At 37.4% G+C, this 25,903-nt stretch overlaps 6 protein-coding genes and 2 long non-coding RNA genes across 10 annotated transcripts; 3 read left to right on the top strand and 5 right to left on the bottom strand.

The window, feature by feature from the left end:
- Nucleotides 1-86: 86 nt before the first annotated feature.
- On the top strand, nt 87-6,004 carry Eef2 (eukaryotic translation elongation factor 2). The gene is made up of 14 exons (XM_076811316.1): nt 87-246; nt 1,073-1,287; nt 1,382-1,575; nt 1,902-2,110; nt 2,184-2,417; nt 2,493-2,606; nt 2,814-2,960; nt 3,151-3,391; nt 3,599-3,766; nt 3,955-4,244; nt 4,325-4,534; nt 4,607-4,789; nt 4,878-5,135; nt 5,395-6,004. Exons 1-14 carry the CDS (start codon nt 244-246, stop codon nt 5,461-5,463), a joined length of 2,535 nt encoding a protein of 844 aa, XP_076667431.1. The 5' UTR covers nt 87-243; the 3' UTR covers nt 5,464-6,004.
- A 152-nt stretch (nt 6,005-6,156) lies between these two features.
- LOC143368519 (protein PRRC1-like) lies at nt 6,157-8,685 on the bottom strand. Of its 2 annotated transcripts, none has more exons than XM_076811317.1 (5): nt 8,442-8,685; nt 7,793-8,233; nt 7,096-7,198; nt 6,642-6,999; nt 6,157-6,573 (listed from the first exon to the last, which is right to left on the bottom strand). In XM_076811317.1, the coding sequence occupies exons 1-5, from the start codon at nt 8,530-8,532 to the stop codon at nt 6,460-6,462; spliced, it is 1,107 nt and encodes a 368-aa protein (XP_076667432.1). In that variant the 5' UTR covers nt 8,533-8,685; the 3' UTR covers nt 6,157-6,459. The 2 variants fall into 2 exon arrangements, with proteins under 2 accessions (XP_076667432.1, XP_076667433.1); XM_076811318.1 differs by having other exon boundaries at nt 7,805-8,233.
- A 251-nt stretch (nt 8,686-8,936) lies between these two features.
- On the bottom strand, nt 8,937-9,205 carry LOC143368520 (dolichyl-diphosphooligosaccharide--protein glycosyltransferase subunit 4-like). Its single transcript, XM_076811320.1, has one exon. It carries the CDS (start codon nt 9,203-9,205, stop codon nt 9,101-9,103), a length of 105 nt encoding a protein of 34 aa, XP_076667435.1. The 3' UTR covers nt 8,937-9,100.
- A 2,533-nt stretch (nt 9,206-11,738) lies between these two features.
- On the bottom strand, nt 11,739-15,667 carry LOC143367571 (facilitated trehalose transporter Tret1-2 homolog). Of its 2 annotated transcripts, XM_076809527.1 has the most exons (3): nt 15,531-15,667; nt 14,476-14,850; nt 11,739-14,050 (listed from the first exon to the last, which is right to left on the bottom strand). In XM_076809527.1, the coding sequence occupies exon 3, from the start codon at nt 14,044-14,046 to the stop codon at nt 12,622-12,624; it is 1,425 nt and encodes a 474-aa protein (XP_076665642.1). In that variant the 5' UTR covers nt 14,047-14,050; nt 14,476-14,850; nt 15,531-15,667; the 3' UTR covers nt 11,739-12,621. The 2 variants fall into 2 exon arrangements, with proteins under 2 accessions (XP_076665642.1, XP_076665644.1); XM_076809529.1 differs by lacking the exon at nt 15,531-15,667 and having other exon boundaries at nt 14,476-14,874.
- On the top strand, nt 12,805-14,369 carry LOC143367572 (uncharacterized). Its single transcript, XR_013085053.1, has 2 exons — nt 12,805-12,932; nt 13,058-14,369. It is a non-coding gene; the product is annotated as an uncharacterized LOC143367572 (long non-coding RNA).
- An 876-nt stretch (nt 15,668-16,543) lies between the features above and the next one.
- On the bottom strand, nt 16,544-20,280 carry L(2)41ab (lethal (2) 41Ab). The gene is made up of 8 exons (XM_076809526.1): nt 19,920-20,280; nt 19,115-19,737; nt 18,659-18,902; nt 18,162-18,572; nt 17,575-18,096; nt 17,217-17,504; nt 16,989-17,147; nt 16,544-16,917 (listed from the first exon to the last, which is right to left on the bottom strand). Exons 1-8 carry the CDS (start codon nt 20,049-20,051, stop codon nt 16,690-16,692), a joined length of 2,607 nt encoding a protein of 868 aa, XP_076665641.1. The 5' UTR covers nt 20,052-20,280; the 3' UTR covers nt 16,544-16,689.
- A 1,823-nt stretch (nt 20,281-22,103) lies between these two features.
- Nucleotides 22,104-22,599, top strand: LOC143367573 (uncharacterized). The gene is made up of 2 exons (XR_013085054.1): nt 22,104-22,205; nt 22,266-22,599. It is a non-coding gene; the product is annotated as an uncharacterized LOC143367573 (long non-coding RNA).
- A 1,374-nt stretch (nt 22,600-23,973) lies between these two features.
- Nucleotides 23,974-25,331, bottom strand: LOC143368002 (uncharacterized). The gene is made up of 3 exons (XM_076810296.1): nt 25,155-25,331; nt 24,577-24,761; nt 23,974-24,287 (listed from the first exon to the last, which is right to left on the bottom strand). The coding sequence occupies exons 1-3, from the start codon at nt 25,279-25,281 to the stop codon at nt 24,108-24,110; spliced, it is 492 nt and encodes a 163-aa protein (XP_076666411.1). The 5' UTR covers nt 25,282-25,331; the 3' UTR covers nt 23,974-24,107.
- Nucleotides 25,332-25,903: the final 572 nt, after the last annotated feature.

The raw sequence follows: 25,903 nt of genomic DNA, 5'->3' as shown, positions 1-25,903 counted from the left end.
GCATTTAAAAGTCACAAACGAGATCACTTGCAGCCTGCGCGCGCAGGTTTAGCCACGTGGTAGGGATCAGGAAATTCCAATTGGTCCTGTGCACGACACGGAATACGCGTGACAGTGGGCGCCCTCTATCGTGCACTAAACGTTCGTCCCTTTCACGAAACTCGTGTTCTTTCCCAGGGAGTCCGCCATTGTTGGTGCACGTATATTTTGGACCAGGGCAACGGAAATCGGACAACATCCAAGATGGTACGTATAATCGTCGCGAATTATCGTAAGCCTGCAAATCTGTACTGTGCGTGGAGAGCAGGGGTGCGAATATTTTTCAAGACCGAGTGTCACCTGGTTTCGGGTAGTATTCCAAACTAGCCGATTACTTGAGATTGCGCAACTATTTTCGAGGACGAATTTCGGGGCTCGCGATGGATATACCGGGGCAAAGATCTCCTATAGCTCTGCAAATATTGCGGCAGAACATTCCTGCATATTTTATGTGGCGAAGGACCACAGTTATCGGCGTTCGAAGTTCAAATATGTTTCGTCCGTTGTTCGGAAGACAACGTGTCATGGAGCTTTTCTTGATACAAGTCAGCATGCTTTTGGGAGCATCGGGAGCCTGAGAGACGCTCTTAACGGTCTCCTTTGAATTCGGAAATCTCGCGAAAATCATCCGCAAATATTAGTGTACGAAAAAATGCATCGAATACGATGTGCGTACATAACGAAGGTGCCCCAACGCTATACGCTCGGAAATCACTTTATCACGAAACACACGGACGCTGTGCAGAAAAAAATGTCTACATGGAAGGATGCTATTTCCTTTTCTTGCGTATTATAATCTGTAACTGTGATATTTATCAAGATTTCTAAAGTTTTAATTCCAATATGGTCAGTACTAAGATCACCAGGCTATTTTTCCATGAAAATAATGAATTATCTTTTGAATTCCATATTTCAGGATAATATTGAGTGTAAGAGAATGCGAAGTAATCAGTTTGTTGGATAGGAGAGATTTCAGTTCATTTCATTTTTGCATTTCATTGCATCACATTGTTCAAAATGCTCTTTGCTCCAGGTGAACTTCACGGTGGACGAGATACGTACCATGATGGACAAAAAGAAAAACATCAGAAATATGTCTGTCATCGCACACGTCGATCATGGAAAGTCAACTTTGACTGACTCCCTTGTGTCCAAGGCCGGTATTATTGCCGGTGCCAAAGCTGGCGAGACCCGATTTACCGACACACGTAAGGATGAGCAGGAACGTTGCATTACGATTAAATCCACGTAAGTCTACTGTAATTTCACAATGTCTTGTTCGCTTTTGTCGATTATCGTTTCGTGCGACTTTTTGCAATTAATATTTCATATCGCTTTATAGGGCTATTTCTATGTTCTTCGCCCTCGACGAGAAAGATTTAGTTTTTATCACAAATCCTGACCAACGCGACAAAGAGGAGAAGGGTTTCTTAATCAATCTGATCGACTCTCCTGGCCACGTAGATTTCTCTAGTGAAGTAACAGCTGCCCTCCGTGTAACTGACGGAGCTCTCGTAGTCGTTGATTGTGTATCTGGTAAGCATCTGACAAATGTACTCTTTCCGACCTTAATATATTAAAATCGTAGAGTTTGGTTCGCACTCGACTCCCTTCCAGCACAAAAAGTGTTACTCTGCAGTGTATCAGCTGGTTTAACTGGCCGATACACATGGACAGTGCTGATGGTGCATTAATGGAAGGATATTAAACAAAAGCAACTGTGTTTAAACGCTGTTAGTGGACCTCTATCCCTATGTCCGTTACTAACATGCTACGACACAATTCCTACAATTTTACAATTCATTCTCCATTATTATTAACACATTCTTTCAAATTCTCACCAATTCCTTCACTTTAATTAGGTGTGTGCGTACAGACAGAAACTGTACTTCGTCAAGCTATTGCCGAACGTATCAAGCCTGTACTGTTCATGAACAAAATGGACAGAGCTTTGTTGGAACTTCAGCTCGATAGCGAAGATCTCTATCAAACTTTCCAGCGTATTGTTGAAAACGTTAACGTTATTATTGCAACATACTCTGACGATGACGGTCCCATGGGCGAAGTCAGAGTAAGCGAATAGCTTTCCCCTTGTTTGTACCATCGCTTCGCTTCGATACTGATTCCGTGCTTCTCATAAATAGGTAGATCCCAGCAAAGGATCAGTCGGTTTCGGATCTGGTCTTCATGGTTGGGCGTTCACGCTAAAACAATTCTCTGAAATGTACGCAGAGAAATTCAAAATTGACGTGGTGAAACTCATGAACAGACTGTGGGGAGAGTCGTTCTTCAATCCCAAAACCAAAAAGTGGAGCAAGCAGAAGGAGACGGATAACAAACGATCCTTCTGCATGTACGTCTTAGATCCAATTTATAAGGTACATTTACAATTTACATTTACAATTATTTGTTGGATTTCCTTTCGACGGTACTAATACAGAATTAATTCGTAGGTGTTCGATTGTATCATGAACTACAAGAAAGATGAAGCAGACAACTTGCTGCAAAAATTAGGAATTGTTTTGAAACCAGAAGATAAAGATAAGGATGGCAAGGCACTCCTTAAGGTAAGATCATTTAGTTAAACAACCAATTGAATACCATTGTGCTGGCATGATTTTAAAATGTTCATGATGATTGTTCTAAAAATTTTCTGACACCTCTTCTGAATATTATTGAGTGAAAGTCCGAACGTGATCTGACGATACGCCGATCTTAAATATATAATTAATTGCTAGTGCATGCTTGTACATTCCTATTCTTTCACGCTTCAGGTTGTCATGAGAACATGGTTACCAGCTGGAGAAGCTCTACTTCAGATGATTGCTATCCACTTACCGTCTCCGGTAACTGCTCAGAAATATCGTATGGAAATGTTGTACGAAGGTCCACTCGATGATGAGGCTGCTATTGGTATTAAGGTACTTGTAGCATTATTATTTCAGAATATTATTAATCGAATCTTATCAAACATGATGATATTATACACAGACCTGTACTGAGATAAATGATAGATATTACTATATTTTTAACTGATTAAAGTGTAGCATGTACTTGAGATACATACACAGTAGCTGATACGTTGGTGCTAAATAATGTTTTATTCCGTAGAACTGTGATCCAAATGGGCCTCTCATGATGTACGTTTCGAAAATGGTACCGACTTCTGACAAAGGTCGCTTCTACGCTTTCGGTCGTGTATTCTCCGGAAAAGTCTGCACTGGCATGAAAGCTCGTATCATGGGACCCAACTTCCAACCAGGCAAAAAGGAAGACCTGTACGAGAAAGCTATTCAGCGTACAATCTTGATGATGGGTCGTTACGTTGAGGCGATTGAAGATGTGCCTTCTGGTTAGTAAAACTCCCACTCGACATCTGTTCATTTACGAATTTCAAATTCGCGCTATTTCAAACTCCAATGATGAATGTTCTCACAGACCTGTACCGATATTTCCTGAGTGACAATAGAACGGCCAACTGACGTTATAAATAAATGATAATAATGTTATTCGTAGTTCGTACACATGCGACTATAGATTATTTCTTTACCTAATATAGGTAATATTTGCGGTCTTGTCGGTGTCGATCAGTTCTTAGTAAAGACTGGAACTATTACAACGTACAAGGACGCACACAACATGAAAGTTATGAAGTTCTCAGTCTCGCCTGTGGTGCGTGTCGCTGTTGAACCCAAGAATCCAGCTGATTTGCCCAAATTGGTGGAAGGTACGTTCACAGATACATTCAATTAACTATAACTCATCGAAATTTATTAAATAATTAATGATGAAACTACATTTAGAGCATTGGGTTATGATAAACCGTGATTATTTGTTGACACCTGAAGATGATTATTACTTAACTTGAACTTAAATAATAGAAACGTTATTCTACAACGAATTGTTCGTGTTCAGGTCTGAAACGTTTGGCGAAATCTGATCCTATGGTGCAGTGTATCATCGAAGAATCCGGAGAGCATATTATCGCTGGTGCTGGAGAACTTCATCTTGAAATCTGCTTGAAGGATTTGGAAGAAGACCATGCTTGCATACCCATTAAGAAATCGGACCCCGTTGTTTCTTACAGAGAAACCATTTCAGAACAATCGAATCAAATGTGTCTTTCAAAATCACCCAACAAGCACAACCGTCTGTTCATGATGGCGTGTCCTATGCCCGATGGTCTTGCTGAAGATATCGACAGCGTGCGTTTCATGTTTCATACGCTGAGAAAGATACGAAGTAACTTGCCGCTTCTTTTACTTATTATTTATTAATTTCACAGGGTGACGTTAACCCCAGGGATGACTTCAAAGTGCGCGCTCGTTATTTGAACGAGAAATACGACTACGATGTAACCGAAGCTAGGAAGATCTGGTGCTTTGGACCCGACGGAACTGGACCTAACATCTTGGTAGATTGTTCTAAAGGAGTACAGTATCTTAATGAAATTAAGGATTCTGTAGTAGCTGGATTCCAATGGGCGACGAAAGAGGTAAAGTATATTTCGAGAGTATCCGCGGAAAATTCTGTTAGCTTGATCTATGATAGGTAACAATTATTTCAGGGTGTCCTTTCAGAAGAAAACTTGAGAGGTGTACGTTTCAACATTCACGATGTAACGTTACATGCTGACGCTATTCACAGAGGCGGTGGACAGATCATCCCTACCACAAGACGTTGTCTTTATGCTTGTCTCCTTACTGCCTCTCCTCGACTTATGGAACCAGTCTACTTGTGTGAAATTCAGGTAAGCCCAAGTTCCGTTATTCGCTACAGGATTTCTCCCGTATTCATTCTCCGTACACCGCTTGAATGGAACGATCTCCTCTTCACAGTGCCCGGAAATAGCCGTCGGTGGTATCTACGGAGTGCTTAATCGCAGAAGAGGTCACGTATTCGAAGAGCAACAAGTTGCTGGCACACCCATGTTCGTAGTTAAAGCATATCTTCCAGTCAACGAGTCCTTTGGCTTTACTGCCGACTTGCGTTCCAACACCGGAGGACAGGCTTTCCCACAGTGTGTATTCGACCATTGGCAGGTTTTGCCCGGCGATCCAATGGAACCTAGCACCAGACCGTACCAAGTTGTGCAGGTAAACATACATCATTTTCTTAAGTCGGCGCACAATGGTAGAAAACGATCCACGATCATAACTGATGGTAATGGATGAATGCAACTACGTTACCATTTTTAATCTCGTGGAAAAGCAACTGTTTTTTGTTTTGGTGTTCCAGTAGTAAATCCTGGTTTGCCTGAATAGGGAAACATACAGGATATTCTGGCTTTTGCAACTTTGTTGTGCGCGCGTGTTCCGAACGCTTATTAATTCATAACTTTTTTTGTATTTATAGGACACGCGTAAGAGGAAGGGGTTGAAGGAAGGTCTCCCAGATTTGAATGCATACCTTGACAAATTGTAACCATAGACACGCGTACCATATTTAAATATCTATTTAAATATTGTAATTCAATTAATATCGCTGGAGCCGTATACAACTGCATCGGTTTATTATGAACTTTGTTTTGCGCAAAGAACCGTGAGAAATACACAATTATAAATATTGAAAAGGAAAGATAATAAATTGTAATTATAACGGAAAGTATGTAATGCTAGCGCAGGGGAGAAATATTTTGTACATTTATTTAAGTGAACATGCCACATCGTCGAGATCCTCGTGGCTTTACGTTTTTAGCGTATTATCAGCATCATATGGAAGACTCGATTGTTATTTTTATTGTGGCAACGGCCGTTGTCGATTTTCGTATAAAAAGGAACGGAAAAGTGGAAAAAAAACTAATTTTTTACATTGCTTTTTTTACTACAATTAGCCTGTTATCTTTTGTTGATGTTCTTAAACGATTGGATGAACTTTCGGAGTTATTAATGACAGAAAAAGAAATCACAGCAATGTACTCAAACAGAAAAACACCAGGAAATTAAAGATGAAATGAAAAAAGAAATGCCTTTTTTATTCTATCGGTTTGATAAAAGTATCCAATCATTACAAATAAATGCTCGTCGCCTCTAGTTCCTTAACTAGAATTCTGTGTTTGCAGCGAATATTCCAATAATATACCGACACGTTAAACTACGATAAAATGATCATTCAGTGTACCAAATCTATTTTTCCGTATATTTACCTTAATTTCATTGATTTGTTTTGTACATGTTACAAGACATAATTAAAATACACTTTTCAATTTACGAATAGTAGTTTAGTAAATACGTCACATTCATTTAAACTAAATCGAACTCTTCGCTTTAATAATACGTCCAAGTATCAGGACGTGTTAAAACTACCAGCCTAACGAATGAATTTTGATAAATCTCTGCGAGCATAGTATAAATTAGTAAAGTTGTATTTACAAAAATGCAATACAGCGATAAATTGCATCGACAATACTTTTGCAAGAATTTACACAGGATTAATCGTGTTCTTGTAGATTCCTGCCAATGATTGAACTGCTAAAAGTATAATGTCCCTTCTGGAAACTCCAGTAAGCGCGTGGTACCATTCATTGTGAGGAACCTTTGAAGAAACATTCTTATATTCCCAGAAAGGTTACTGTAATCCGTGTTGTTTTGTTCGATACGAACCTGTAAACTGCTCGCCATTAAGCTGCCGACGGTAACTGCTAAGCCAGACCATTTAAGGGGATAATCTTCGGGCGTTGCTTCCTGAGCCATTGTTACTATTTGGCTTGGCACAGGTATCATTTGCGTGAACGTTTGTAAATTCACGTTACGTTTGGGATCATTCAGAAGTATCACTCCTAAATCGTACCACTTGTCTTCCCCAACTTCTAGCAAAAAGTTCTCCACAGCAATTATGGGTACGTCTTTTGGAAGGGACGGATTATTTCTCGCGGAGTTGATCCTTTCCTCTGCTCCTTTTACTCCAGCAGCGAAACCAACCGGTTGAGCAGCGACGGCTGAACTGTCAACTGTCACGCCACTAAAAAGTCACCCGGTATCTCGTTGAAATTACAGTAATATAAAATTCAGCATCTCGTAAACCAGACCGGATCGGTGATTTTACATTATTACTTACGTCACTGTTGCTTTCCCGAATACTGACTGAAAAGCCTGACGTACAGGACTGACTTTGACATCCTTGTTCGAAGCAACCACAACCTCCATATCGCCGCCAGAATCTGGAATATACATGTTTAACAGAGCCCGCATGTATGTTTGCACGTTAACTAGCATATTGCACAGCCGCTATGTAAGCTTCCAACTCTAAATTCAAATACAAATGGCGCCAGACATGGTCTATTCGTAACAAGGGCTAGGTCGTCCCTGCCTTCGTTTACAATAACTTATTGGTTTTCGTGTCAATTCACTTTTTCATACGCAATGTTTACACAACTATCACATGTATAAGAACGTTTATACAGCACGAACATGGATTATATCAGTCGATAATTGACAAACTTTCAAGACTGAAGTTCTTTATATCAAAAACATTCAATATTTTGCATTGCAAATGACAGTTGAAGCAGTGTGCAGCACAGTTCAATGAATTACATTTGGCTTGCAGATAGTCCAGAAATAACACAGCACATATATACGTCTCCTTCAGATATGACGCAATAACATAATTACGCACACGCATGCGACTTTTGTCAGGCATACTGACGCACGTGTCAATGCGAAATTGACGAAACGAAATGTCAGTAAGTTTACGAGATAAACGATATTCGGGTTGCTTTTACTTGCATGTCGGTATTAGTAGTATTCTTACTTACAAATGAACTCACGCATCTGGGGATCTAATGTTGTGATCATAGTATTAACGCTATTCTTCGCCTTCTCCGCCACTTTGCTCAGGACATTACTGTTTACTACCGTCTCCTTAACCCACGATAGCAAACCGCCGCCAACTATCCCCGAATCTTGCACCAGGCTATCCGGCTGTACCATAGTTTGAACATTTTGCACGGACGGAGTTGCGGTAGCGGTGGAAGCTACCTGATGTGTTTTCGGCTGCAAAGGCTTGGACTGTACGGGAGCGTTTAACATTGATTTAACAGGCTCATATTTCATTTGGGTGGCTGGTTCCTGATTATGAGAAGGCCTCTCTGACAAAAGCATTCCTGAATTGGAAACAAAGCTGGGCAGTGCGCTGGGCGGCGCTACGTTTGATAACAAATTTCCTGTAGACGTTGAGGACAGGCTGCTAAAGGAATCTGAAAATTATATTCCGTTTTTTGCTCGTGCAGACTATACACATTGCATTGAAATGCTTTAATGTAAGGGAACTAAGCTGTCAATCATCGAATTGCTCCCCTCTCGCTTATCAGCGATGGTGTTTATCACGTCTTTCAGGCAACATATCGTAGATTCGCAAGGATGTTTGACAGTCATGGAGGTGTTTGTTTTCCTTTTCAATCTCACCTGTTTTGACAATTTCTCCGGATGTGGAGGATTCGTCCGTCTTTCTTTCGACGAATTCGAATGTGGATTCCCCATTGGAATCGTCGGTCATTGCTAACTAACTTTTCTAAATTTATGCGATAATTACGTCCAAACCTATATTGCGAATTTTCTGTATGCAAATATGTATACATGCAAAAGACAATGCTTCGACTACATATAATTATGGCACACCAGTGGCTAACTTCATGATCGTCTCGCGTCCGTGTCGCTTGAACATAGCAACTGATCTTGACACGTAGTTTCCTCATTTTTGTATACCTTGTTCTGTTTTCCCATTTATTTTAATTCTTAATCAAAAAACATTTATTACCTTACCAAGCAATGTATTTAATAAGAAATTAATTATGCTCATATGTTGCGAGATTTATTCTTATACTAATGCCTATTTCGTAATCAATATATACATTCTACTTGTATAATAGGATTTATAAATACAAAATAAGGTGGACACGATTACTTAACATGGAATGTATTTATAAACATAAAAGCATTTACATTTAGTACACATCATTCATACAGTCTCGAGTACGGAGTGTAGATATGCGGCTGCATCCGTGCAGATGAAAACATTTCCTGATGCAGCCTCAGGTTATATTCGTGATTAATGCGTTACCTCCTCATTTCGAGTAATTTGCGTTTATGTAGTGAAAGAGGAATACTAAGCAGAATAACGTCGCTCCGAGTATGTTGCAAAAGACAGCCAGCTGCACGTCTGTGATCATCTGAAATGTTGTAGAGTTAACCTAGCCGCTTAGTTCTATATTCGATTATGAGAGCGATCTTGAATAAGTAGGAACGACGAAGTATTTCCAATATGAATTAATCAAAGAAGGGGTATAGGTATCTTACCTTAATGAATTATTTTACGGTGTTCTATTCGATAAACTTGAATTAAAAGTGCGTGGTCCGACACGTAACACGCTATAGCTCAGTGACGATCTGTCACGAAACTATCTGGATTATCTTGTTCATTTGTTGGCAGCAGCTGCTACATAGAAACTTTCTTTTCCCGTAAAATATGTGTTCTCTATGCGGTGTGTAGTATTTGCGAAAATGTTCCTTTCTATGCAAAGTATATGTGATTGGGCAGGTTCAAATCCTGCCCAGCGGAATTTTATGCAACGGCACGAGAACGGGCAGGGATTGATGTGTACTGTTGCGTGGCCGTTTGGGTCCTCTGAATCCTTGGTAGGGAATTCGGCGAGGGTCGACGCCCGTGGAGTGCTTAGGCACTCTGCTCCTTGGACGCAGATTTTTGAATGGTAAATATGATGAAAATAGTAATAAGAACGGAATGAGACTACTTGAACTTAGTAAATTTGTAACTATAATGGAAGAAAATATACGATTTTAAACACAATTTCAATCTGAACAGAACTATTATTTATACGACTACTCGTGATGGGTTTTCTGGCTCAAGTGACGCTTTCTAAAAATTCATCGCTTTTCCACCTTTTGTTAATTAGCGGTGATAATATGTGCGTGAACTGACGGCAGCACCAAGCCAGCCAAGTGGCGCCAATGCGAACCGACACCACGGCCAATCAGCATCACCGGGAAATATGTGTCGACGCTGGTTGGCCTCAGCGTCACTCAAGCCAAGTAGTGCTAAGCAATTTGATTGGTCCTTTCACTAGTATGGCCCCATGGTTCTCTCGTATCGAGCGCTCGCTTCTGAATGATATCAAACCATGCAACTTTTATACAGTGTGCCCCAGAATTAAGGAACAATCCGGAACATGCAATATCCTGATGCAAGAAGACATCGAAAAGTCTTCCTGATTCAAAGCGAGGTTCGAAGCCGAAACAGTTGACTAGTGATCCTCTAGGGAGTGATCGGTATAACCGCAGCCATCTTGGAACAAAACCGGAAATAAACATATGTATCTCTTTCTATCAGTATTTCTCTCTCTGTTTCCGTCAGTATTTCTGTCTCTTTCTCTTTTACACTTTCTTTCTCTGTCTACTTCCGCTTTTGCTCCAAAATTGTTCCGCTCACTCCCTCTAGGATCACTCAGGGGGACCAAGCCGTCTTTGTTTGGCTGAAGTTTTCCCGTTTAGTTAGCACCGTATTGGTAGGAGGCGCTAGGTACATCACACACACATACCTACGTGTATCAGTGAGCACGACACACAACCTTTCGACGTTGGTGAAATGTTACCATGACGACCGTCGTCATTTAGAAATGTTTGGCGCAGACACGAGGAAGTGTCCTCACTTTCCCTGGTTTACCCTTTCTAAGGCCGTCTGACCATGGATTGTCGCGTCAGTGACGCGTATGCAGCAGATAGAAGGATATACAAAGCAATTGAATATATTTTCTTTTCCTAAGAAAAGAAGAAATATTCAATTTCAATGTTTATCCTTCTATCTGCTGCATACGTGTCGCTGGCGCGACGATCCGTGGACAGGTTTTAAAGTAAACGGTACATTAAACGTATACACATACACATACGTCCCGATTCACACCAATTCACACATTCACAGTTTAGTACGCACCTCATTGGTAGGAGGCGCTACAAACTCTGCTTCAACTTTCGTAAGAGGGAAGCTTGGCCCCCCTGGGATCACTACAGCTGACGCGGAACAGTGACCCCCTTGCACGCAACGGAGGAGGCACAAGTAGATGCAGACCGATACAGACAATACAGACCCACTCACACAGTAGAATCCCGACCGCCCTAGTTCAACCGCGAAAATAGGTTAGTAGCGCTATCCTATTTTTACCGTTTAAACAAAGAAGTGCGATGGGATTCTACTGCTTGCGTGCGTCTGTATCTACGCATGCCGCGTGCTGGGGGTCACTGTTTCGCGCTCAGGTCTTTCAACTTTAAACTGCGCGCCCGGAAGTTGATGCCCCGGATCCCAAAACGATAAAGGACTTTTCGATGCTTCGTGCATCCGAATATTGCACGCTCCGGATTGTCCCTCAATTCTTGGACACCCTTATAAACAGGGCCGTCTTATCCAATAGGCACAGTGGGCACTAAGGCCTATGAACCTACAGGGACCTACGAAAGTCTAAAAATGAAATTTTAAATAGGAATATACCCCAATATAACAGTAATAAAATTGATAATATAATAATTTAATTGCAAAAATAATGTAAATATATTAACAATTGAATGATGTGAACATAAATTGAAAGGGCTTACAAGTACAGCTTTTATGCAAAAGTGCCTAGGGCCTACGACGATTCTAACACGGCCCTGCTTATACAAAAAATCATACAACACATACTTAGTTACGTGAACTACCCTGTATATAAAAGTTTTATTTTCATTTAAATTAACTTTTATTTTTATATTCAAATTGAATAAAACTTAAAAGTTTCGTTTGATCTTTATTACATGAATAATTTACTTGTATAATATATAATTACATATATGACACATATAAATATTCTCTTTATATAATTACGTAGATCAATTTACATATATTTTGTTGAGACCATAGGAGCTTTTCCATCTTGACTATTGTGAATGATCGTGAAACTATTCTTTATAACTATTACATACAAACACTGCAATAGCGCAATGTTTCATGCGCGTGTTGACACGCGAATGAACTCGTACTTATAAAACTTCGTACGCAAGGCCTTTCAGCGAACCTCTTGTTACTGCATCTTCAAGAGTCGCTATCAGTTATTTGTCCACGTGCGATTTACTATAGTCAATGTCGAGAGTGAAACTCCAATGTAAGTACATACTTATGTAGCATTCGCAAGATTAAGTTAGCTCAAGTTTATCGCAATAAGTATGTACATACACTTCCGTGTATCTAGTATAATCATGGGAGGATGAAACTGATATTAAAATAAGGTTAAAAGATAAACAGTAATCGTAAACAACATATTTGCGTGGCAGTTATTTACTGCCGCTGACTAACATGTGCGGCCTTTGCTTCATTCCTCAAACATTTAAAGGCATTAAACATTTTTTACAAGATCATGTTTTCACACTTTGTTTCTCATACATTTCGACATATTTTCTTTCGTGCTATTCGTTTTCGAAACAATTTTAGAACAATCTGAATACAATTATATAAACAAGCGGGAGCATAAAATTTAAAATATCTTTAAAACTTACAATCAGTCTCGGAGGATTTTTAAAAAATCTATAACGAAATTGATAATTATTAGCGATTAAGTTCCCTCTGAATTTCATCTAAAGACTTGCCCTTCGTTTCAGGGATTAGAAAGTATACAAAGAATATTCCAATAGCACTGAATCCAGCATATAACCAAAACGTACCACTAGCATCCATTGCCCCTTTCAAGTCTGTATAAAATTTGGTTACAACGAAAGCCAATATCCAATTCAAAACACCAGCGCTGCTCGCAGCCATACCTTTCACTTCTGGCGCAAAAATTTCTCCCAACATCATCCATGGAATAGGACCGAAACCAAGATTGAACATGATAATAAATACACATACAACTACTAGAGGTAACCACGAAATTTCTTCACTGATGTCGGGCTTATTTTCAGAAAGGTAGAAGTACACTCCGAGAATAAATGATGTTAAAAACAAAAGTATTATAGACGCTAACAATAATATTCTTCTGCCTAAGCGGTCCACAATCAATGTGCTCAGAAAAACACCTACTATTTGCATTACCCCTACAATAATGCTGGCGTACTTAGGGTTCAGAGACTTGCCAGCTTTGGTAAAGATATCGCTGCTATAAAATATAACAGTGTTGACGCCGCTTAACTGTTGGAAGATCATAAGACCATAAGCAATTATAAAACCTCTTACAACTGCTCTGGACTTGAACATCGTTAAGAAAGATACTTTCTGAGCACCAGTTTTATCTAACGCCTCTTTGTGACTCTGTAACTCATCGTCGACGTTGTAGTGAGCACCACGCAGTTTAATTAGACTTTGCCTGGCTGCTTCTTCGTTTCCCTTTTTCAAATAATAGATTGGCGATTCCGGCATAAACACGAAAATCGCAAAGAAGATTAGTGGTACAATGGCGGATATAATGGACAGTATACGCATATTCATCGCACTTCCCAAAACGTAGGACAGTAGGATGCCTACGCAAAGAAGCAATTGGAAATAATTTCCGAGACTTCCGCGAATATCACTTTCAGCTATCTCCGCTGTGTACATCGGCGCGGCGATACAAAAACCTCCGCCACTGATACCAGTGATGAATCTACCAATGTAAAGCAGGAGTACAGAATTGGCACAAATAATGAGAAGCCAACCCAGAGTGAATGGCACCACCATCATGAGCATGGCATACTTTCGTCCTACTAAATCAGCGAGAACTCCAATTGGGATGCATACTACTGCAGAGCCAAGTGTAGTTAGTGATCCAATCCATGAAAATTCGTCCGGGGTAATTGGCAGCATATACGGGTCTTTGTGAAAGTCTATTCCATCAGAACCTGCCGAAGATGTCCATCCTAATGTCATGCCGGCCGCCAAAGCTCCAAGAGTTGACGACAAACTGGCAATGTATTGCGGCATCTTCTTGGCTCGCACATTTTGATGTCCGGTATTAGAAACCAAGGTTTGTTGCGAAATTCCGATACCTTTGTCGGTCATTTTGCTGAAATTATTTCTAATTAAAGCTTAGGAGTAATTGGATTATGTGAGTAGCACAGAAAATAAGAATTATCACGAAGTAACTCAATTTTCACCTACAATAATTTGAATTAAATACCTGTAATGTGTTATTTGAAGTATACTATACGAAACATAGTTAAGATTGAAAGCTAAATAATAGAATTTTACGTATTTCCTTCTCCTCAAATGTAAAAGAATTGTGAGTACTGGAATTTATATATTTTTCTCAAACAAAGTCCATTTGTTTATCACTTGTGATAATGAAAACTGCCTTATTGTTATCAATGTATTTTTTACATAGATCACTCGTAGAGTTAAAATGTTAATTCTAGAAATGAATTGCGATCCTAAATTCGGGTAATCGAATGTGTAATGCAATGGTAATATTTTACTGTTTGTATTACATACCGTGTTGGCGAAATGAAACTTTAAAAATCGGCCAGATTTTTAAGCTGTGGAGAGAAATTTGTTGTGCTCTATGTCCGGCCGTACTTTAAGGAATACAATGCGAGCGGACACTTAACGATAATCACTACCTTGAAAGCATTCGTTTCTTATCAGCGATATGACTGAATACAGATTAATCTTGATTTAATCGACGTGGCTGTTTATTGCATGTGAGGTTGATGTCAAAACGAAGGGGCTATATATACTGCGTTCGGATTGTTTCATCACAGTATTCGTTGTTTCTCAATTTTAATCTAATTCTCTATTCTCTGTCGCATTTTCGCATGCATATACTTAATAATTTAAATTCGGCTCGCAAAGCTAATATATACGGCACTTACAGTGGCGTGCAAAAGTATTCGGCCACCCTTTAAAATCGCATAACTTTTTTAAAATTTAAACAAACGACTTGAGTTTTTTTTTGAGAAGCTAGAAAGATTAGTTTGCTGTGTGAGGTGATTCGTTGTTTTGAAAAAATGCACTTGGTCGGAATAGCAAAAAAAATAGTAAAAGTTGTTTTTAAACTTTTTTTATGAGGCTGTAATGAAAAGTCAAAAAATCCGTTTGTAGGTTTAAGTAAGTTATATACATGCCTAAAATTTCATCAAAATCGGTTAACGTTGCTCTGAGCTATAAACGCTTAAATATCGCAGAATAAGGTCGAAAATCACGAAATTCCTGAAATCAGCGATTTTCGACCTTATTCTGCAATATTTAAGCGTTTATAGCTCAGAGCAACGTTAACCGATTTTTATGAAATTTCATGTATATAACTTACTTAAACTTACAACCGTTTTTTTTTTAATTTTCATTACAGGCTCACAAAAAAAAGTTAAAAAAACGAGTTTTACTATTTTTTTTTTGCTATACCAACCAAGTGCATTTTTTTCGAAACGACGAATCACGTCACATAGTAAACTAATTCTTCTAGCTTCTAAAAAAAACTCAAATCGTTTGGATTAATTTTAAAAAAGTTATGCGATTTTAAAGGGTAGCCGAATACTTTTGCACGCCACTGTATGTACGGTTTCTTCGTATCCACGCTATTATTTTTCTAAGTATTGGAAAAGCGAAAATATGTTACATATGAAAGTTGTTTGATTGGATGGAAGAAACTTAATAGAGTATTAGGATTAACGTTTAAGATATTATTTACAGATATTCCAATATCAATGTAATTTTTTTAAATGAAACTGTATTTTAATTATTACTACTCTGTTATGCATTTCCAGACGCGTTCAACGATGTATATGAAGCGGATGTTGAACAATCGGTTTGTTTCTTACTCATAACAAGTGATCTACGACACGAGAAACAATGGAATTGAGTCACATCGACATGCTTTTATTTATCGGCGTGGTACTGTCCATTTTTTCTGTAAAGGCGGATACAGACACGTCGAACAATTTAGTCGAGTGGCCAGTAATTTAGTAATTTACCATTGTTTTATTAAACTGCTCGACTAAATCTTAGTATTCCCACACGGTAAATTATTAAATTACTCACTACTCGACTAAATCACTCGGCGTGTCTCGTTTCAAGGTGCTATAATCGTAAGTCGATTCGTAGATCACACGTTAGGAGTAACAGACACTAATCGGACTTGAAATTTTCCACGAATATTCATAAAGATATCCGGTAAATTATTATTCAAATATACGCTTCATATGCATCGTTGAACGCGTCCTGAAATGCATAATAAAATGGCAATAATAAAAGTATATACTTCCATTTAAAAAAAGTCACATTGATATTGAAAACTTTGTAAATAATAGCTTAAACGCAAATCCTAATATTCTAATAAGTTTCCTCCATTAAATTAAATAACTTTCATATGAAGCATTTTTTCGCTTTTTCAATAGTTAGAAACGTAATAGCGTGGATACGAATAAATTGGACATACTGTACATACACGTTAATAACAATCAAAATTAATTACGTAAACTGTGGGTAATCAATCTTACGTATTTAATAATCCCATATTAAAATGATTACTTATCTATTTGGTGAGAGCCTTTTGATAAAATCATTCTCTACAATTGTTGGAATCTGTAATTATTTATCTAGAATGAAGTACATAAGATGATAGCGTAAAAAAGTATATTTATCTTATCTTACATGCCCACTATGCAACAGTTTAATGAGTCAATTGAAAGGTGATAAAAATAAAGTATCTTAAAGATCTTGCAGAGTTAATAGTATCTTTTGTACATTGCTTTGTAACGTCGGGAAGTCATGGACAGTTTTCTCCAATACATCTTTTAAATATTGTCGATAGCTATGCTCCACTCGCAAATTTTCTTCTATTATACATTCATTTTTATAAATCATTTTATAAGTACCATTTTTTATGTCCTGCAATTGTTTCACTTTTCTTTGCTTGAAGACTAAGTTATGTAAATTCTGAAAATTGACAGTAATAATGAAATTCCTTTAAAATTGTTGCCAATAGCACAGAATAATTAGAAACGTACGTGATACTTTAGAATCTCCAGTTGTTGAATTTCGCCTTCTATATTGGGCATGAGCTCCTTTAGATTCTGCACATCTTGCTGGCACTTGGTTAGATCATTTTGCATGTCTTTTATTTTATTTCTTAAATCCTCTATTGCATTGTCGGTTTGTTTTATAATCTATTAATTCCGAAAGGTATATTGTCAGTCATTTTTTAATACTTGAGCAAATAAAACTATAATATTTACCTTTAAGACCTGCTTGATCTTCACTTGTTGATTAGATAAACGTTTATGTATTACCACTTTTTCATTATGACGCTCTTTGGGGTTCTTTTTAAACTTGCCCATTACTTTGTCCACAATAATATCTCTTCTTACCACACAGAGTTCCATGTCGTGGATTAATTTCTCTTGTATTCTTTTTAAATAGGAAAGCCTCATTTCCATTTTATGTATTTCAGATTTCATCGATGCTATACCACCAGCACTGCGCTCTTCTTTTATCGTTTTTACTGTTTCTTGCATTAGTTGTACCTTAATTCACCATTATTATAGTAACTGTATTAAGAAATTTAAGAAAGTACACAATTACGATATTAATTACCTTCTTCTCCCAAGATAAACTCTCTTGCTGCGCAGATCTTAATTCTCCTTTTAACGCCACCTTTTCGGTACTTAAATTCTTCAAATCACTTTGTAACTTTATAAGCTCTAGTTCAAGCTCTTGGAAAGATAAAATGCACTCGGTCTTCATCACGCAATTCTTATCTTCTAATTCTTCTTTCAGATCTTTTTGTATTACCAAATCTGCATTCATGCGTGATAATTTTTGCTCGAAAGAAGCTATGATTTTATTTATATTTGCTTCCTCCTTTTTAAGCATCTCTAGGGCATACTCCAATTTAAAATTCTTCTGCTCCATTATCATGATTTCCTTGTTAAGGAGATTTAATTCGCGTAATTGAGATTCTCTTTGTTGGCTTAATGAAACCATGAAACCTTGCTGACGCATCCAGAAATGTTGCCCTCTTTGAATGCTCTGTATAAGTTCTTGAATATTCTTTTCTAAACCGATAATTTTTAAGTCCTGCGGGCCCAAATCCTCACCTCCAACGTTTGATATAGTCTGAAATTATTTGTTCGTCGATAATTTTATTTCGAATGGAAAAGCAATAATAAAAAATGTACAACCTGCTCGATAAGTTTGTTTATCCCAAGGAGTTTTCTTTGCTTCCTTTCAATTACAGTACCATGTTTATCTATTTCCTTCTGTAACTCGTTCATTTGCTTTTCCTTCTCACCACCTTTTTGTACCAGTTCCTGTAATTCTAGCCTTCGGTTCTCAATGAGACTTTTAAGCTTCTCCAGTTCCAAAAGACCATTTCCATATACATTCTCTACACGGGCAACTGAAATTTCATGCTCCAACACCGCATTTTTTGCATTCAATAATAATTCATTTACGTATTGCGCCGTCTTGTCACATATAACTTTCTCCTCCAACTTTCTAAATATTGCATCTTCTAAATTAGTCTTCTTTCCAAAGACGACCTCAAATTTCTTATTTGCTTCGACTTCTTCGACCAAACAGTTCTGGTATTCCTGAAAAATGAATTGCTTTATTGTACGCGCTACATCATGCTTATTAATTAACACTTTGTTTCGTACTTGTAATATGTTAAACATACAATAAAAGTAACATTATAATCATACTGTGTTTGCTCATTGATTTTTGCTAAGTTTAATAACTGCGATTCGCCGTCCATAATTTTGTCGTTATACATAGATATCACTCTTGATACGATTCCAATATCATGCTCTATGCGACAAGATAATGATGTTAAATGTTCGTTGATTTCCATCTCTTTGTCTGTTTCTCTGTTGATCTTTTGCACTTCTAACGATAGAGTATTATACATCTTTTGTATTTCTCTACAAAAATACACACTACGTTACATACGAAATTAAATTATACATTTTTGTATACTTTTTTTTCATCACGAAAATGATAAATCTAATAATGGGAATTTTATTCTCGAAAGCGATTATCATTTCTACGATTAACCACAGAATAAACATTTAAAATCAGTTTGAACTTGTTACATTTGTAAAGATTATGATCTTCAAATTTCTTTGATACCTACTCTTGTTCAGAGTCTAGCTGGTCGTGAATGTTGTTACTTTTACAAATATTGGCCACCACAGATTTCCACGTGTCGTGTAAATCTTTATGCTCCATATGCATGGTGTCTAAATCTGCATTTGCATCAATTATCATTTGATTGGCATCTTCCTTCTCTCTATCTTTAATTTGCAATTGCTCATCCAAATACGCTATCTCTGCTTCGACTCTCCACACCTCTTCTTTTAGTCGGTATAAAATAAAATCACGCTGCTGTTTCTTATTGATCAGTGCCTTCTTTTTGTTAGCATCTTGCAGTGACATTTGTTTAGATATCGCTAAGTAATCATTTAAATCTTTCTCCCATTTGGATAAACAATTATAGAAATCCGATAAATTTGCCAACTCTTGAGAAAATTTGTCCCTATTATTTTCTTCCTCCTTCAATTTCGAACGATTCTTTTTAAGAACCTCTTTGGCATTTTCTATATCGTGATTCCTTTTCTCCTTTAGAGATGCAATTTTCGTCAAAGTTTCTACATATTGCTTTATTGTTGCATGCTGGTTCTCCACGTCCCGTTGTGTTTGGTAAAGTTGCACACCTTCTGTCTCTAATTCTCTTTCAGCCTGTTTTATAGATGCTTCCTGAAGGTACATAATGAAAGAAATATTATCGCAATTGTTTTATAAGTAGCATAATAAGGTAAAGCTCTTTAACTATGCAAAAAGAATATGACAGAATTTTTGGAAATATCAAACAAAATTACAACGTTGAACGAAACATAAATATGAGCATGCGAATGTATTCAATGTAATAAATTTCTTACGAGTTCAAGTATATCTTCTGTGAGTCTGTCGTTAACGCGTGACAAATGTGTATGAAGTGTTTTTTGAAATTTCTCCATTAATTTGTCGTCTGGATTGAGAACGTTTAACGTAGATGTTTCAGTTAAATTCATTTTGCTGGTCTTTAAGAAAAGATTTTCAGTTATTTTAGAAATTATGTTTTACTGCGCGAAATGAGTTTTACGTTGCAAGAGAGATAATATATAGTTGACAAATATATTAAACTCTTTTGAATTTCTCAAATTTTCAACAACATTCGCATTACCACTGCACCGTATTGACACTTCATCTTTATTCAAATCGACGCGGTAACCATAGCAATACTCATGAATTAAAGATTGTTAGAAAGTAAATTCTATTTTTCGGTTAAGGGCATATTCTACTTTGCCAGCCGAAATAGAGGGCTGTTTTCATGATTTTTTTTTCAAGAACCAATGTACGAATTTTAATGTTTTTATTTGTTGAATGTTTATTTATTCCGTGCTGTATAGAATCGTATTTTTCATGTTTCCAAAACACAAACATTGTGATTTAAATCCACACATTTGTAATTATATTTTGGAAATATGAAAAATACAATTGTATACAGGTTTATACAGAAAGAAAAAAATATTTATCAAAAGAAAAACTAAAGTCCGTAGGTAGAATAGTTCCTGAAAAAAATGCATGAAAATAGGCCTCTAGTTCGACCGGCAAAGTAGAATGGACCTTTATACCAAATTTATTTATATCATGGACATAGGAATATAGGAACGGAGGAATAGTTGCGGGGGGTGTTATCCTTGCGGGAAGGACGACGAGGTAACATACGCCTTTTTTCTATTGCACAAGCGCAGTGATGTGTAATGATGAATGTTTGTGGCGTCGCAACATGGACATAGGAATATAGGGACGTAGCAATATGCTCTAAGGTCGCAAGCAGGGATAGTGGCAGCCATATTTGAAGCGTTTCTCGTAGTGTGGTATGTAGTGCGTATTCACCTCATATATTTTAATAATTATAGATACATATTTCTCTTCAATTTTCATTATTTTTACAATTTATATTCGTGAATAATCACTTCGTTAGTATATACTTACAATTAGACGTCTGTAGCAAACACTTTTTCATAATTAGCGGTACGGAGCATGCGTAGAATACAACTAATCAAATCCAGGCAGATGTAGGTGCTCTCCCCCGCCCCTCAAATACATATCATTCCCTTTGCCCAAAGTCGCAAATATTTATCCGTCCCTACCCAGGTAGCACACTATGTCTTAAAGACGCCCAAATTACCTCTGTTTTAGGTCTGAACGTCTTAAGACCTTATTAAAACATCGTTAAAGCGTCTGTCTTAAAGGGGTTCTGAAATCTCGAAAAATCAAATTTATTATTATTATTAATTCTGAAAGTGTCATCCTGTGTGAACATTTACAACAAAGTTTAACGAGGAAATTCGAATAATTACGGAAATTATAGCGATGGACGTAATTGAGTGCACCGTCAAGTACCGGACTCGCAGAGCGGTGTTGACGTAAGGCACTTAACTCTGAAGCCGTTTATCTCGAAACGACATTTTTAAACACCGTGTACATACATCATAAGTTTTGAACGAATGAATATTTTCACTTGAAATTTTAACTGGAGGTGTAGAATTCCTTTCTCTACTCTGCAATGCTAAACTTACGCATCGACATTGGATGCGGAAAAATTATTATAATTTCTCAGTACTATTTTAACATCCTGTGTTTGAGAATGTAGTAGATTTTGGTGAAGTAAACTAAAATCGATTTGACTGAGAAAATCCGTTGAATTGTATTTCCTTGATTCGAGATTGCCGGTTGCGAATTAACGATTGACTAGAGACAAGACAATAGACAGGTGATGAGGCCGAGAGGAGAGAGACAGAGAGAGAGAGAGAGAGAGAGAGAGAGAGAGAGAGAGACAGACAGACAGACAGACAGACAGACAGAGAGAGAGAGAGAGAGAGAGAGAGAGAGAGAGAGAGAGAGAGAGAGAGAGAGAGAGAGAGAGAGAGAGAGAGAGAGAGAGAGAGAGAGAGAGAGAGCGGGATAGAGGTAGGACAGAGACTAACATAACAGAAATCGATCTTGAAGACGTCTTAAAAACGTCTGGTTCAGACTTTTGAGCCGTCTTAAAGACGTTTTTGTAAGGTTAAGGAAAAAAGAAATTGGCGGTGGCGAGAATCGAACCCACACTTTCCGTTTACGAAGCAACCGCTATTCGCACATACATGACACACCTTGTACACACTATCAATTTCTAGGTATATACCTGTATTAATTGTTTATAAAAAATGCTTTAAAAAAAGTTACTTTTTTCGTAGGTGCGGCGGTACACTTGAAAACTGCATTTGAACTCATTTTTTAAATGGAACCATACAATTTTGTTTACATGAATTTATTCCTTGCGTTATTCTGCGTATAAAAAGTATAAGGTAAGCTAGTCGAAAACTCAATAGCTTACGAGATATTTAATTTTATTACGAAATATGATGTATTTTTTTATGATGTACATGTGTATATGAGGCCGAAAGTAATTTAATAGAAACGATGCAAAGTATTGTTATTGTAAGGTAACTGTTCCTAATTTTACTTTATTTTTACACTGATTGTTTATTAGGGTCTGTAATTTATTGAATAAAATGAACGTTTACTAAAGACCGCGATGGATTTGACCTGTTAGCAATTAATTAAATATAACGAAGGTGGGAGGAGGTTTGTGTTTTAAGATACAACTGCAAAATTATGCAAATTAATTCATTTCCTGCGGTAGTTCGATTCGCTGAAAGAAAGGTTATGTTCTCGAACACGCAAAAGGTTGGTACATTTATTTATTTACGATCTGAGGGCGTGGGCATCTTTTGGGGGCTTTATAGATTATTATGCAATTAATTTGCAAAATAAAATTGTTTATTTATTGCTCGAAGAAGTTTTTTGAAAATTTAACAGTAGGGTAAAACAGAACACCCAATCCGAGAAAATGGCGCTGCGCGCCATCTATCGGAACGTGACCAAAAGTGGCGCCCCCAATTGAAAAAAAATCTAATTTCTTCCCATGTAATAAAAAGCAACTTTGCCAGGCTGTATCTCTGTTCCAAGTGCAGATAGAACAAAATCGTAGAGGAAAATTTTGCACTGTTTAATAAACTCTATCATCCTGCGCAGTTACTTTTTTCGTAGGTGCGGCGGTACACTTGAAAACTGCATTTGAACTCATTTTTTAAATGGAACCATACAATTTTGTTTACATGAATTTATTCCTTGCGTTATTCTGCGTATAAAAAGTATAAGGTAAGATAGTCGAAAACTCAATAGCTTACGAGATATTTAATTTTATATAGGAAAAAATATTAGTACGAAGTTTCATCGTTTGGGGGCGCCACTTTTGGCATATTTCGTAATAAAATTAAACATCTCGTAAGCTATTGAGTTTTCGACTATCTTACCTTATACTTTTTATACGCAGAATAACGCAAGGATTAAATTCGTGTAAACAAAATTGTATGGTTCCATTTAAAAAATGAGTTCAAATGCAGTTTTCAAGTGTACCGCCGCACTTACGAAAAAAGTAACTGCGTAGGATGATAGAGTTTATTAAACAGTGCAAAATTTTCCTCTACGATTTTGTTCTATCTGCACTTGGAACAGAGATACAGCCTGGCAAAGTTGCTTTTTATTACATGGGAAGAAATTAGATTTTTTTTCAATTGGGGGCGCCACTTTTGGTCACGTTCCGATAGATGGCGCGCAGCGTCAAATTTCTATGATAGGTATCCTGTTTTACCCCGCTGTCTGTTTTATACCGTAGATGCAATTCCCTTGGCATGAAAAAACGCCGACGCCACCCAGAGTGTTATAACTATGATATATTACTATAACTATAACTATACTACTTTAAGGGGGTACACGGTAATTCGGGTCCGAATTTTTTTTTTTGGCATTTTTCGAAAGTATTTACTTGTTAGAATATACTGTTAAAACTTCAGTTTTATTAATTTTTATATGAAGTATAGCTTAAACAGAGAACGACTCATAGTTTTATTATAAATATGTTACAGAAATATTTAGTACAATTCCAAGTAGATTATTAGAACCCCTTTTTGACTATTCATATTAGGAACCATTTTATGATTGTTTGTAATAGCGTTTGCGTGCATTTAATGCAATTATAATTGATATTGCCGTTCGAATGCTTCCACGTAGCTTTCCTTCTTGCTCGATCGTACCTCTTTCATATCTTTGCGAACAGCATCATACATTAATTTATCAATACATTGCTTAAAATTGTGTACTTCTTTTCCACAAGCCAACGTGTTCCCTTTATTACCGTTCATGCATTCCGTTACCTTTAATTCATTAAGTTTTTGTTAAAAATATTGTAATGTTATGTTCTACAAGTAACATACTCGTTTCGTAAATTAGATTATCTTTAAATTTTTCAATTACTTATTCGACCGTAGAACGTCGAGTGACGCAAGATTTTTAGCAATTTGATGTTAAGGCGTGCGCGTGTGCGACCCTCGAAAGAAGTTCGCATGGACCGTGACATTGCCTACTTAGTTTCGGGGCACGCGCTGTGTCACGGTGGCACCGGCAATATCGTGACAAATGTTTATTAAATAAACAAATCCTTACTTTTACCGTGTCAACGAGGCAACTACGATCAGACTTCGGGGTTGTGACTCTACTGATATCACGAAGGACTTTCTCTGCCGCGGTTATATCTAAACCCTTTGTCTTCGTATGCTCCTCATCGATAGTAGCCAATTTATTGATCCAAGCATCGTCGGATTCTGTACCATTTCTTTCAACGGCTGCAGCTTAAATTAATTTTTTTTTTATTAGAACCCTATTCTTCTTTATTTTTTTCTAGTACAGCTTCTTAAGAATAATTGAAAGTTGTAATAATTCCACAACTTCTGCGCTTTGTACATTGTAAACGAGAGTATCTTTAAAAATATTTAAACATAGGTGCCTTGTAAGTTCAAGGTATCCTTTGAAAATAGTGCTAATACGACTGTAGTGATAAAACAGTAGAACACGATGCGCTAATAATTTATCTATTATTTATTCCAATATTTTTGGATAATCTTTATAATTTTTAAATCTTTTTAAAAAGATAAAGAATCAGTACCACTGATTCCACAGATTTATAGCGAAAGCGACTAGCCAAACATAAAACAAACATAATAATATATGTATATTAATAAAACCTTTTCGGTGGGTGACATATTGTATCTCTCTACCAAATTCTAATCTCTGAAGCATTGAATTGCTGATTTTGATTGAATTTCTCTTTTCCGATGATTCCTCTTCAGGGACTGAAGGTTTATCATTCATTTTAAATTTTTTTTTACTTTGTAACCTTCTTAACTGATATTTGTGTTACTTGAATGTTGTCAAATCAGATCAGAACTATTTGCATTGACTTTATTTTTGTTACATGTATACAAGGTGTTGAAAAAGGATTTGGGATTTGAACAGTAAAAAGGGCAGTATTCTCAGTCGCTACTTATTCTTAAGCAAATCCTTAAGCATGCGGCATCCTCTACTAACCTAGTAGCTAGTAATAAGTAGCGACTATGAATACCGGCCATAAACAACGATAATCATAGCAACCGCGGATCGTCGCCGGCGATATCGGTGCATGCAACACCTATAGGAGCGGTGGTAATGTGTGCGCGAACTGACGCCAGCGCCAAGCCAATCAAGTGGCCCTAACGCGAAGCCAGCCACGGCCAACCAGCGTCGACAATCTATTTCCCGGAGACGCTGATTGGCCGTGGCTGGCTTCGCATTGGGGCCACTTGACTGGCTTGGCGCTGGCGTCAGTTTGCGCACACATTACCACCGCTCCACTAGGTGTTTCCCCCTCCATCACTTAGGTCCCATCACTCCTAACTCTGGATATAAGGGATTCTGATCACAGACTATCACAGCTGATCACAGCCATGACACGAGC

The sequence above is a fragment of the Andrena cerasifolii genome, chromosome 4, assembly GCF_050908995.1.
Source record: "Andrena cerasifolii isolate SP2316 chromosome 4, iyAndCera1_principal, whole genome shotgun sequence".
In the NCBI taxonomy this organism is placed as follows: domain Eukaryota; kingdom Metazoa; phylum Arthropoda; class Insecta; order Hymenoptera; family Andrenidae; genus Andrena; species Andrena cerasifolii.
This window is presented reverse-complemented; position numbering and strand designations above follow the sequence as displayed.

Coding starts and splice junctions, on each gene's coding strand:
- LOC143368520 (XM_076811320.1), bottom strand. CDS start 9,205: ATGATCACAGACGTGCAGCTGGCTGTCTTTTGCAACATACTCGGAGCG.
- LOC143368002 (XM_076810296.1), bottom strand. CDS start 25,281: ATGAATGATAAACCTTCAGTCCCTGAAGAGGAATCATCGGAAAAGAGA. Junction 24,762..25,154: donor ATATGTCACCCACCGAAAAG/GTTTTATTAATA, acceptor AATTAATTTAAG/CTGCAGCCGTTGAAAGAAAT. Junction 24,288..24,576: donor GCCTCGTTGACACGGTAAAA/GTAAGGATTTGT, acceptor AATGAATTAAAG/GTAACGGAATGCATGAACGG.
- Eef2 (XM_076811316.1), top strand. Junction 4,535..4,606: donor TCCAATGGGCGACGAAAGAG/GTAAAGTATATT, acceptor CAATTATTTCAG/GGTGTCCTTTCAGAAGAAAA. Junction 5,136..5,394: donor GACCGTACCAAGTTGTGCAG/GTAAACATACAT, acceptor TTGTATTTATAG/GACACGCGTAAGAGGAAGGG.
- LOC143368519 (XM_076811317.1), bottom strand. CDS start 8,532: ATGACCGACGATTCCAATGGGGAATCCACATTCGAATTCGTCGAAAGA. Junction 8,234..8,441: donor CGGAGAAATTGTCAAAACAG/GTGAGATTGAAA, acceptor TATAATTTTCAG/ATTCCTTTAGCAGCCTGTCC. Junction 6,574..6,641: donor TAATGGCGAGCAGTTTACAG/GTTCGTATCGAA, acceptor GTTTCTTCAAAG/GTTCCTCACAATGAATGGTA.
- LOC143367571 (XM_076809527.1), bottom strand. CDS start 14,046: ATGACCGACAAAGGTATCGGAATTTCGCAACAAACCTTGGTTTCTAAT.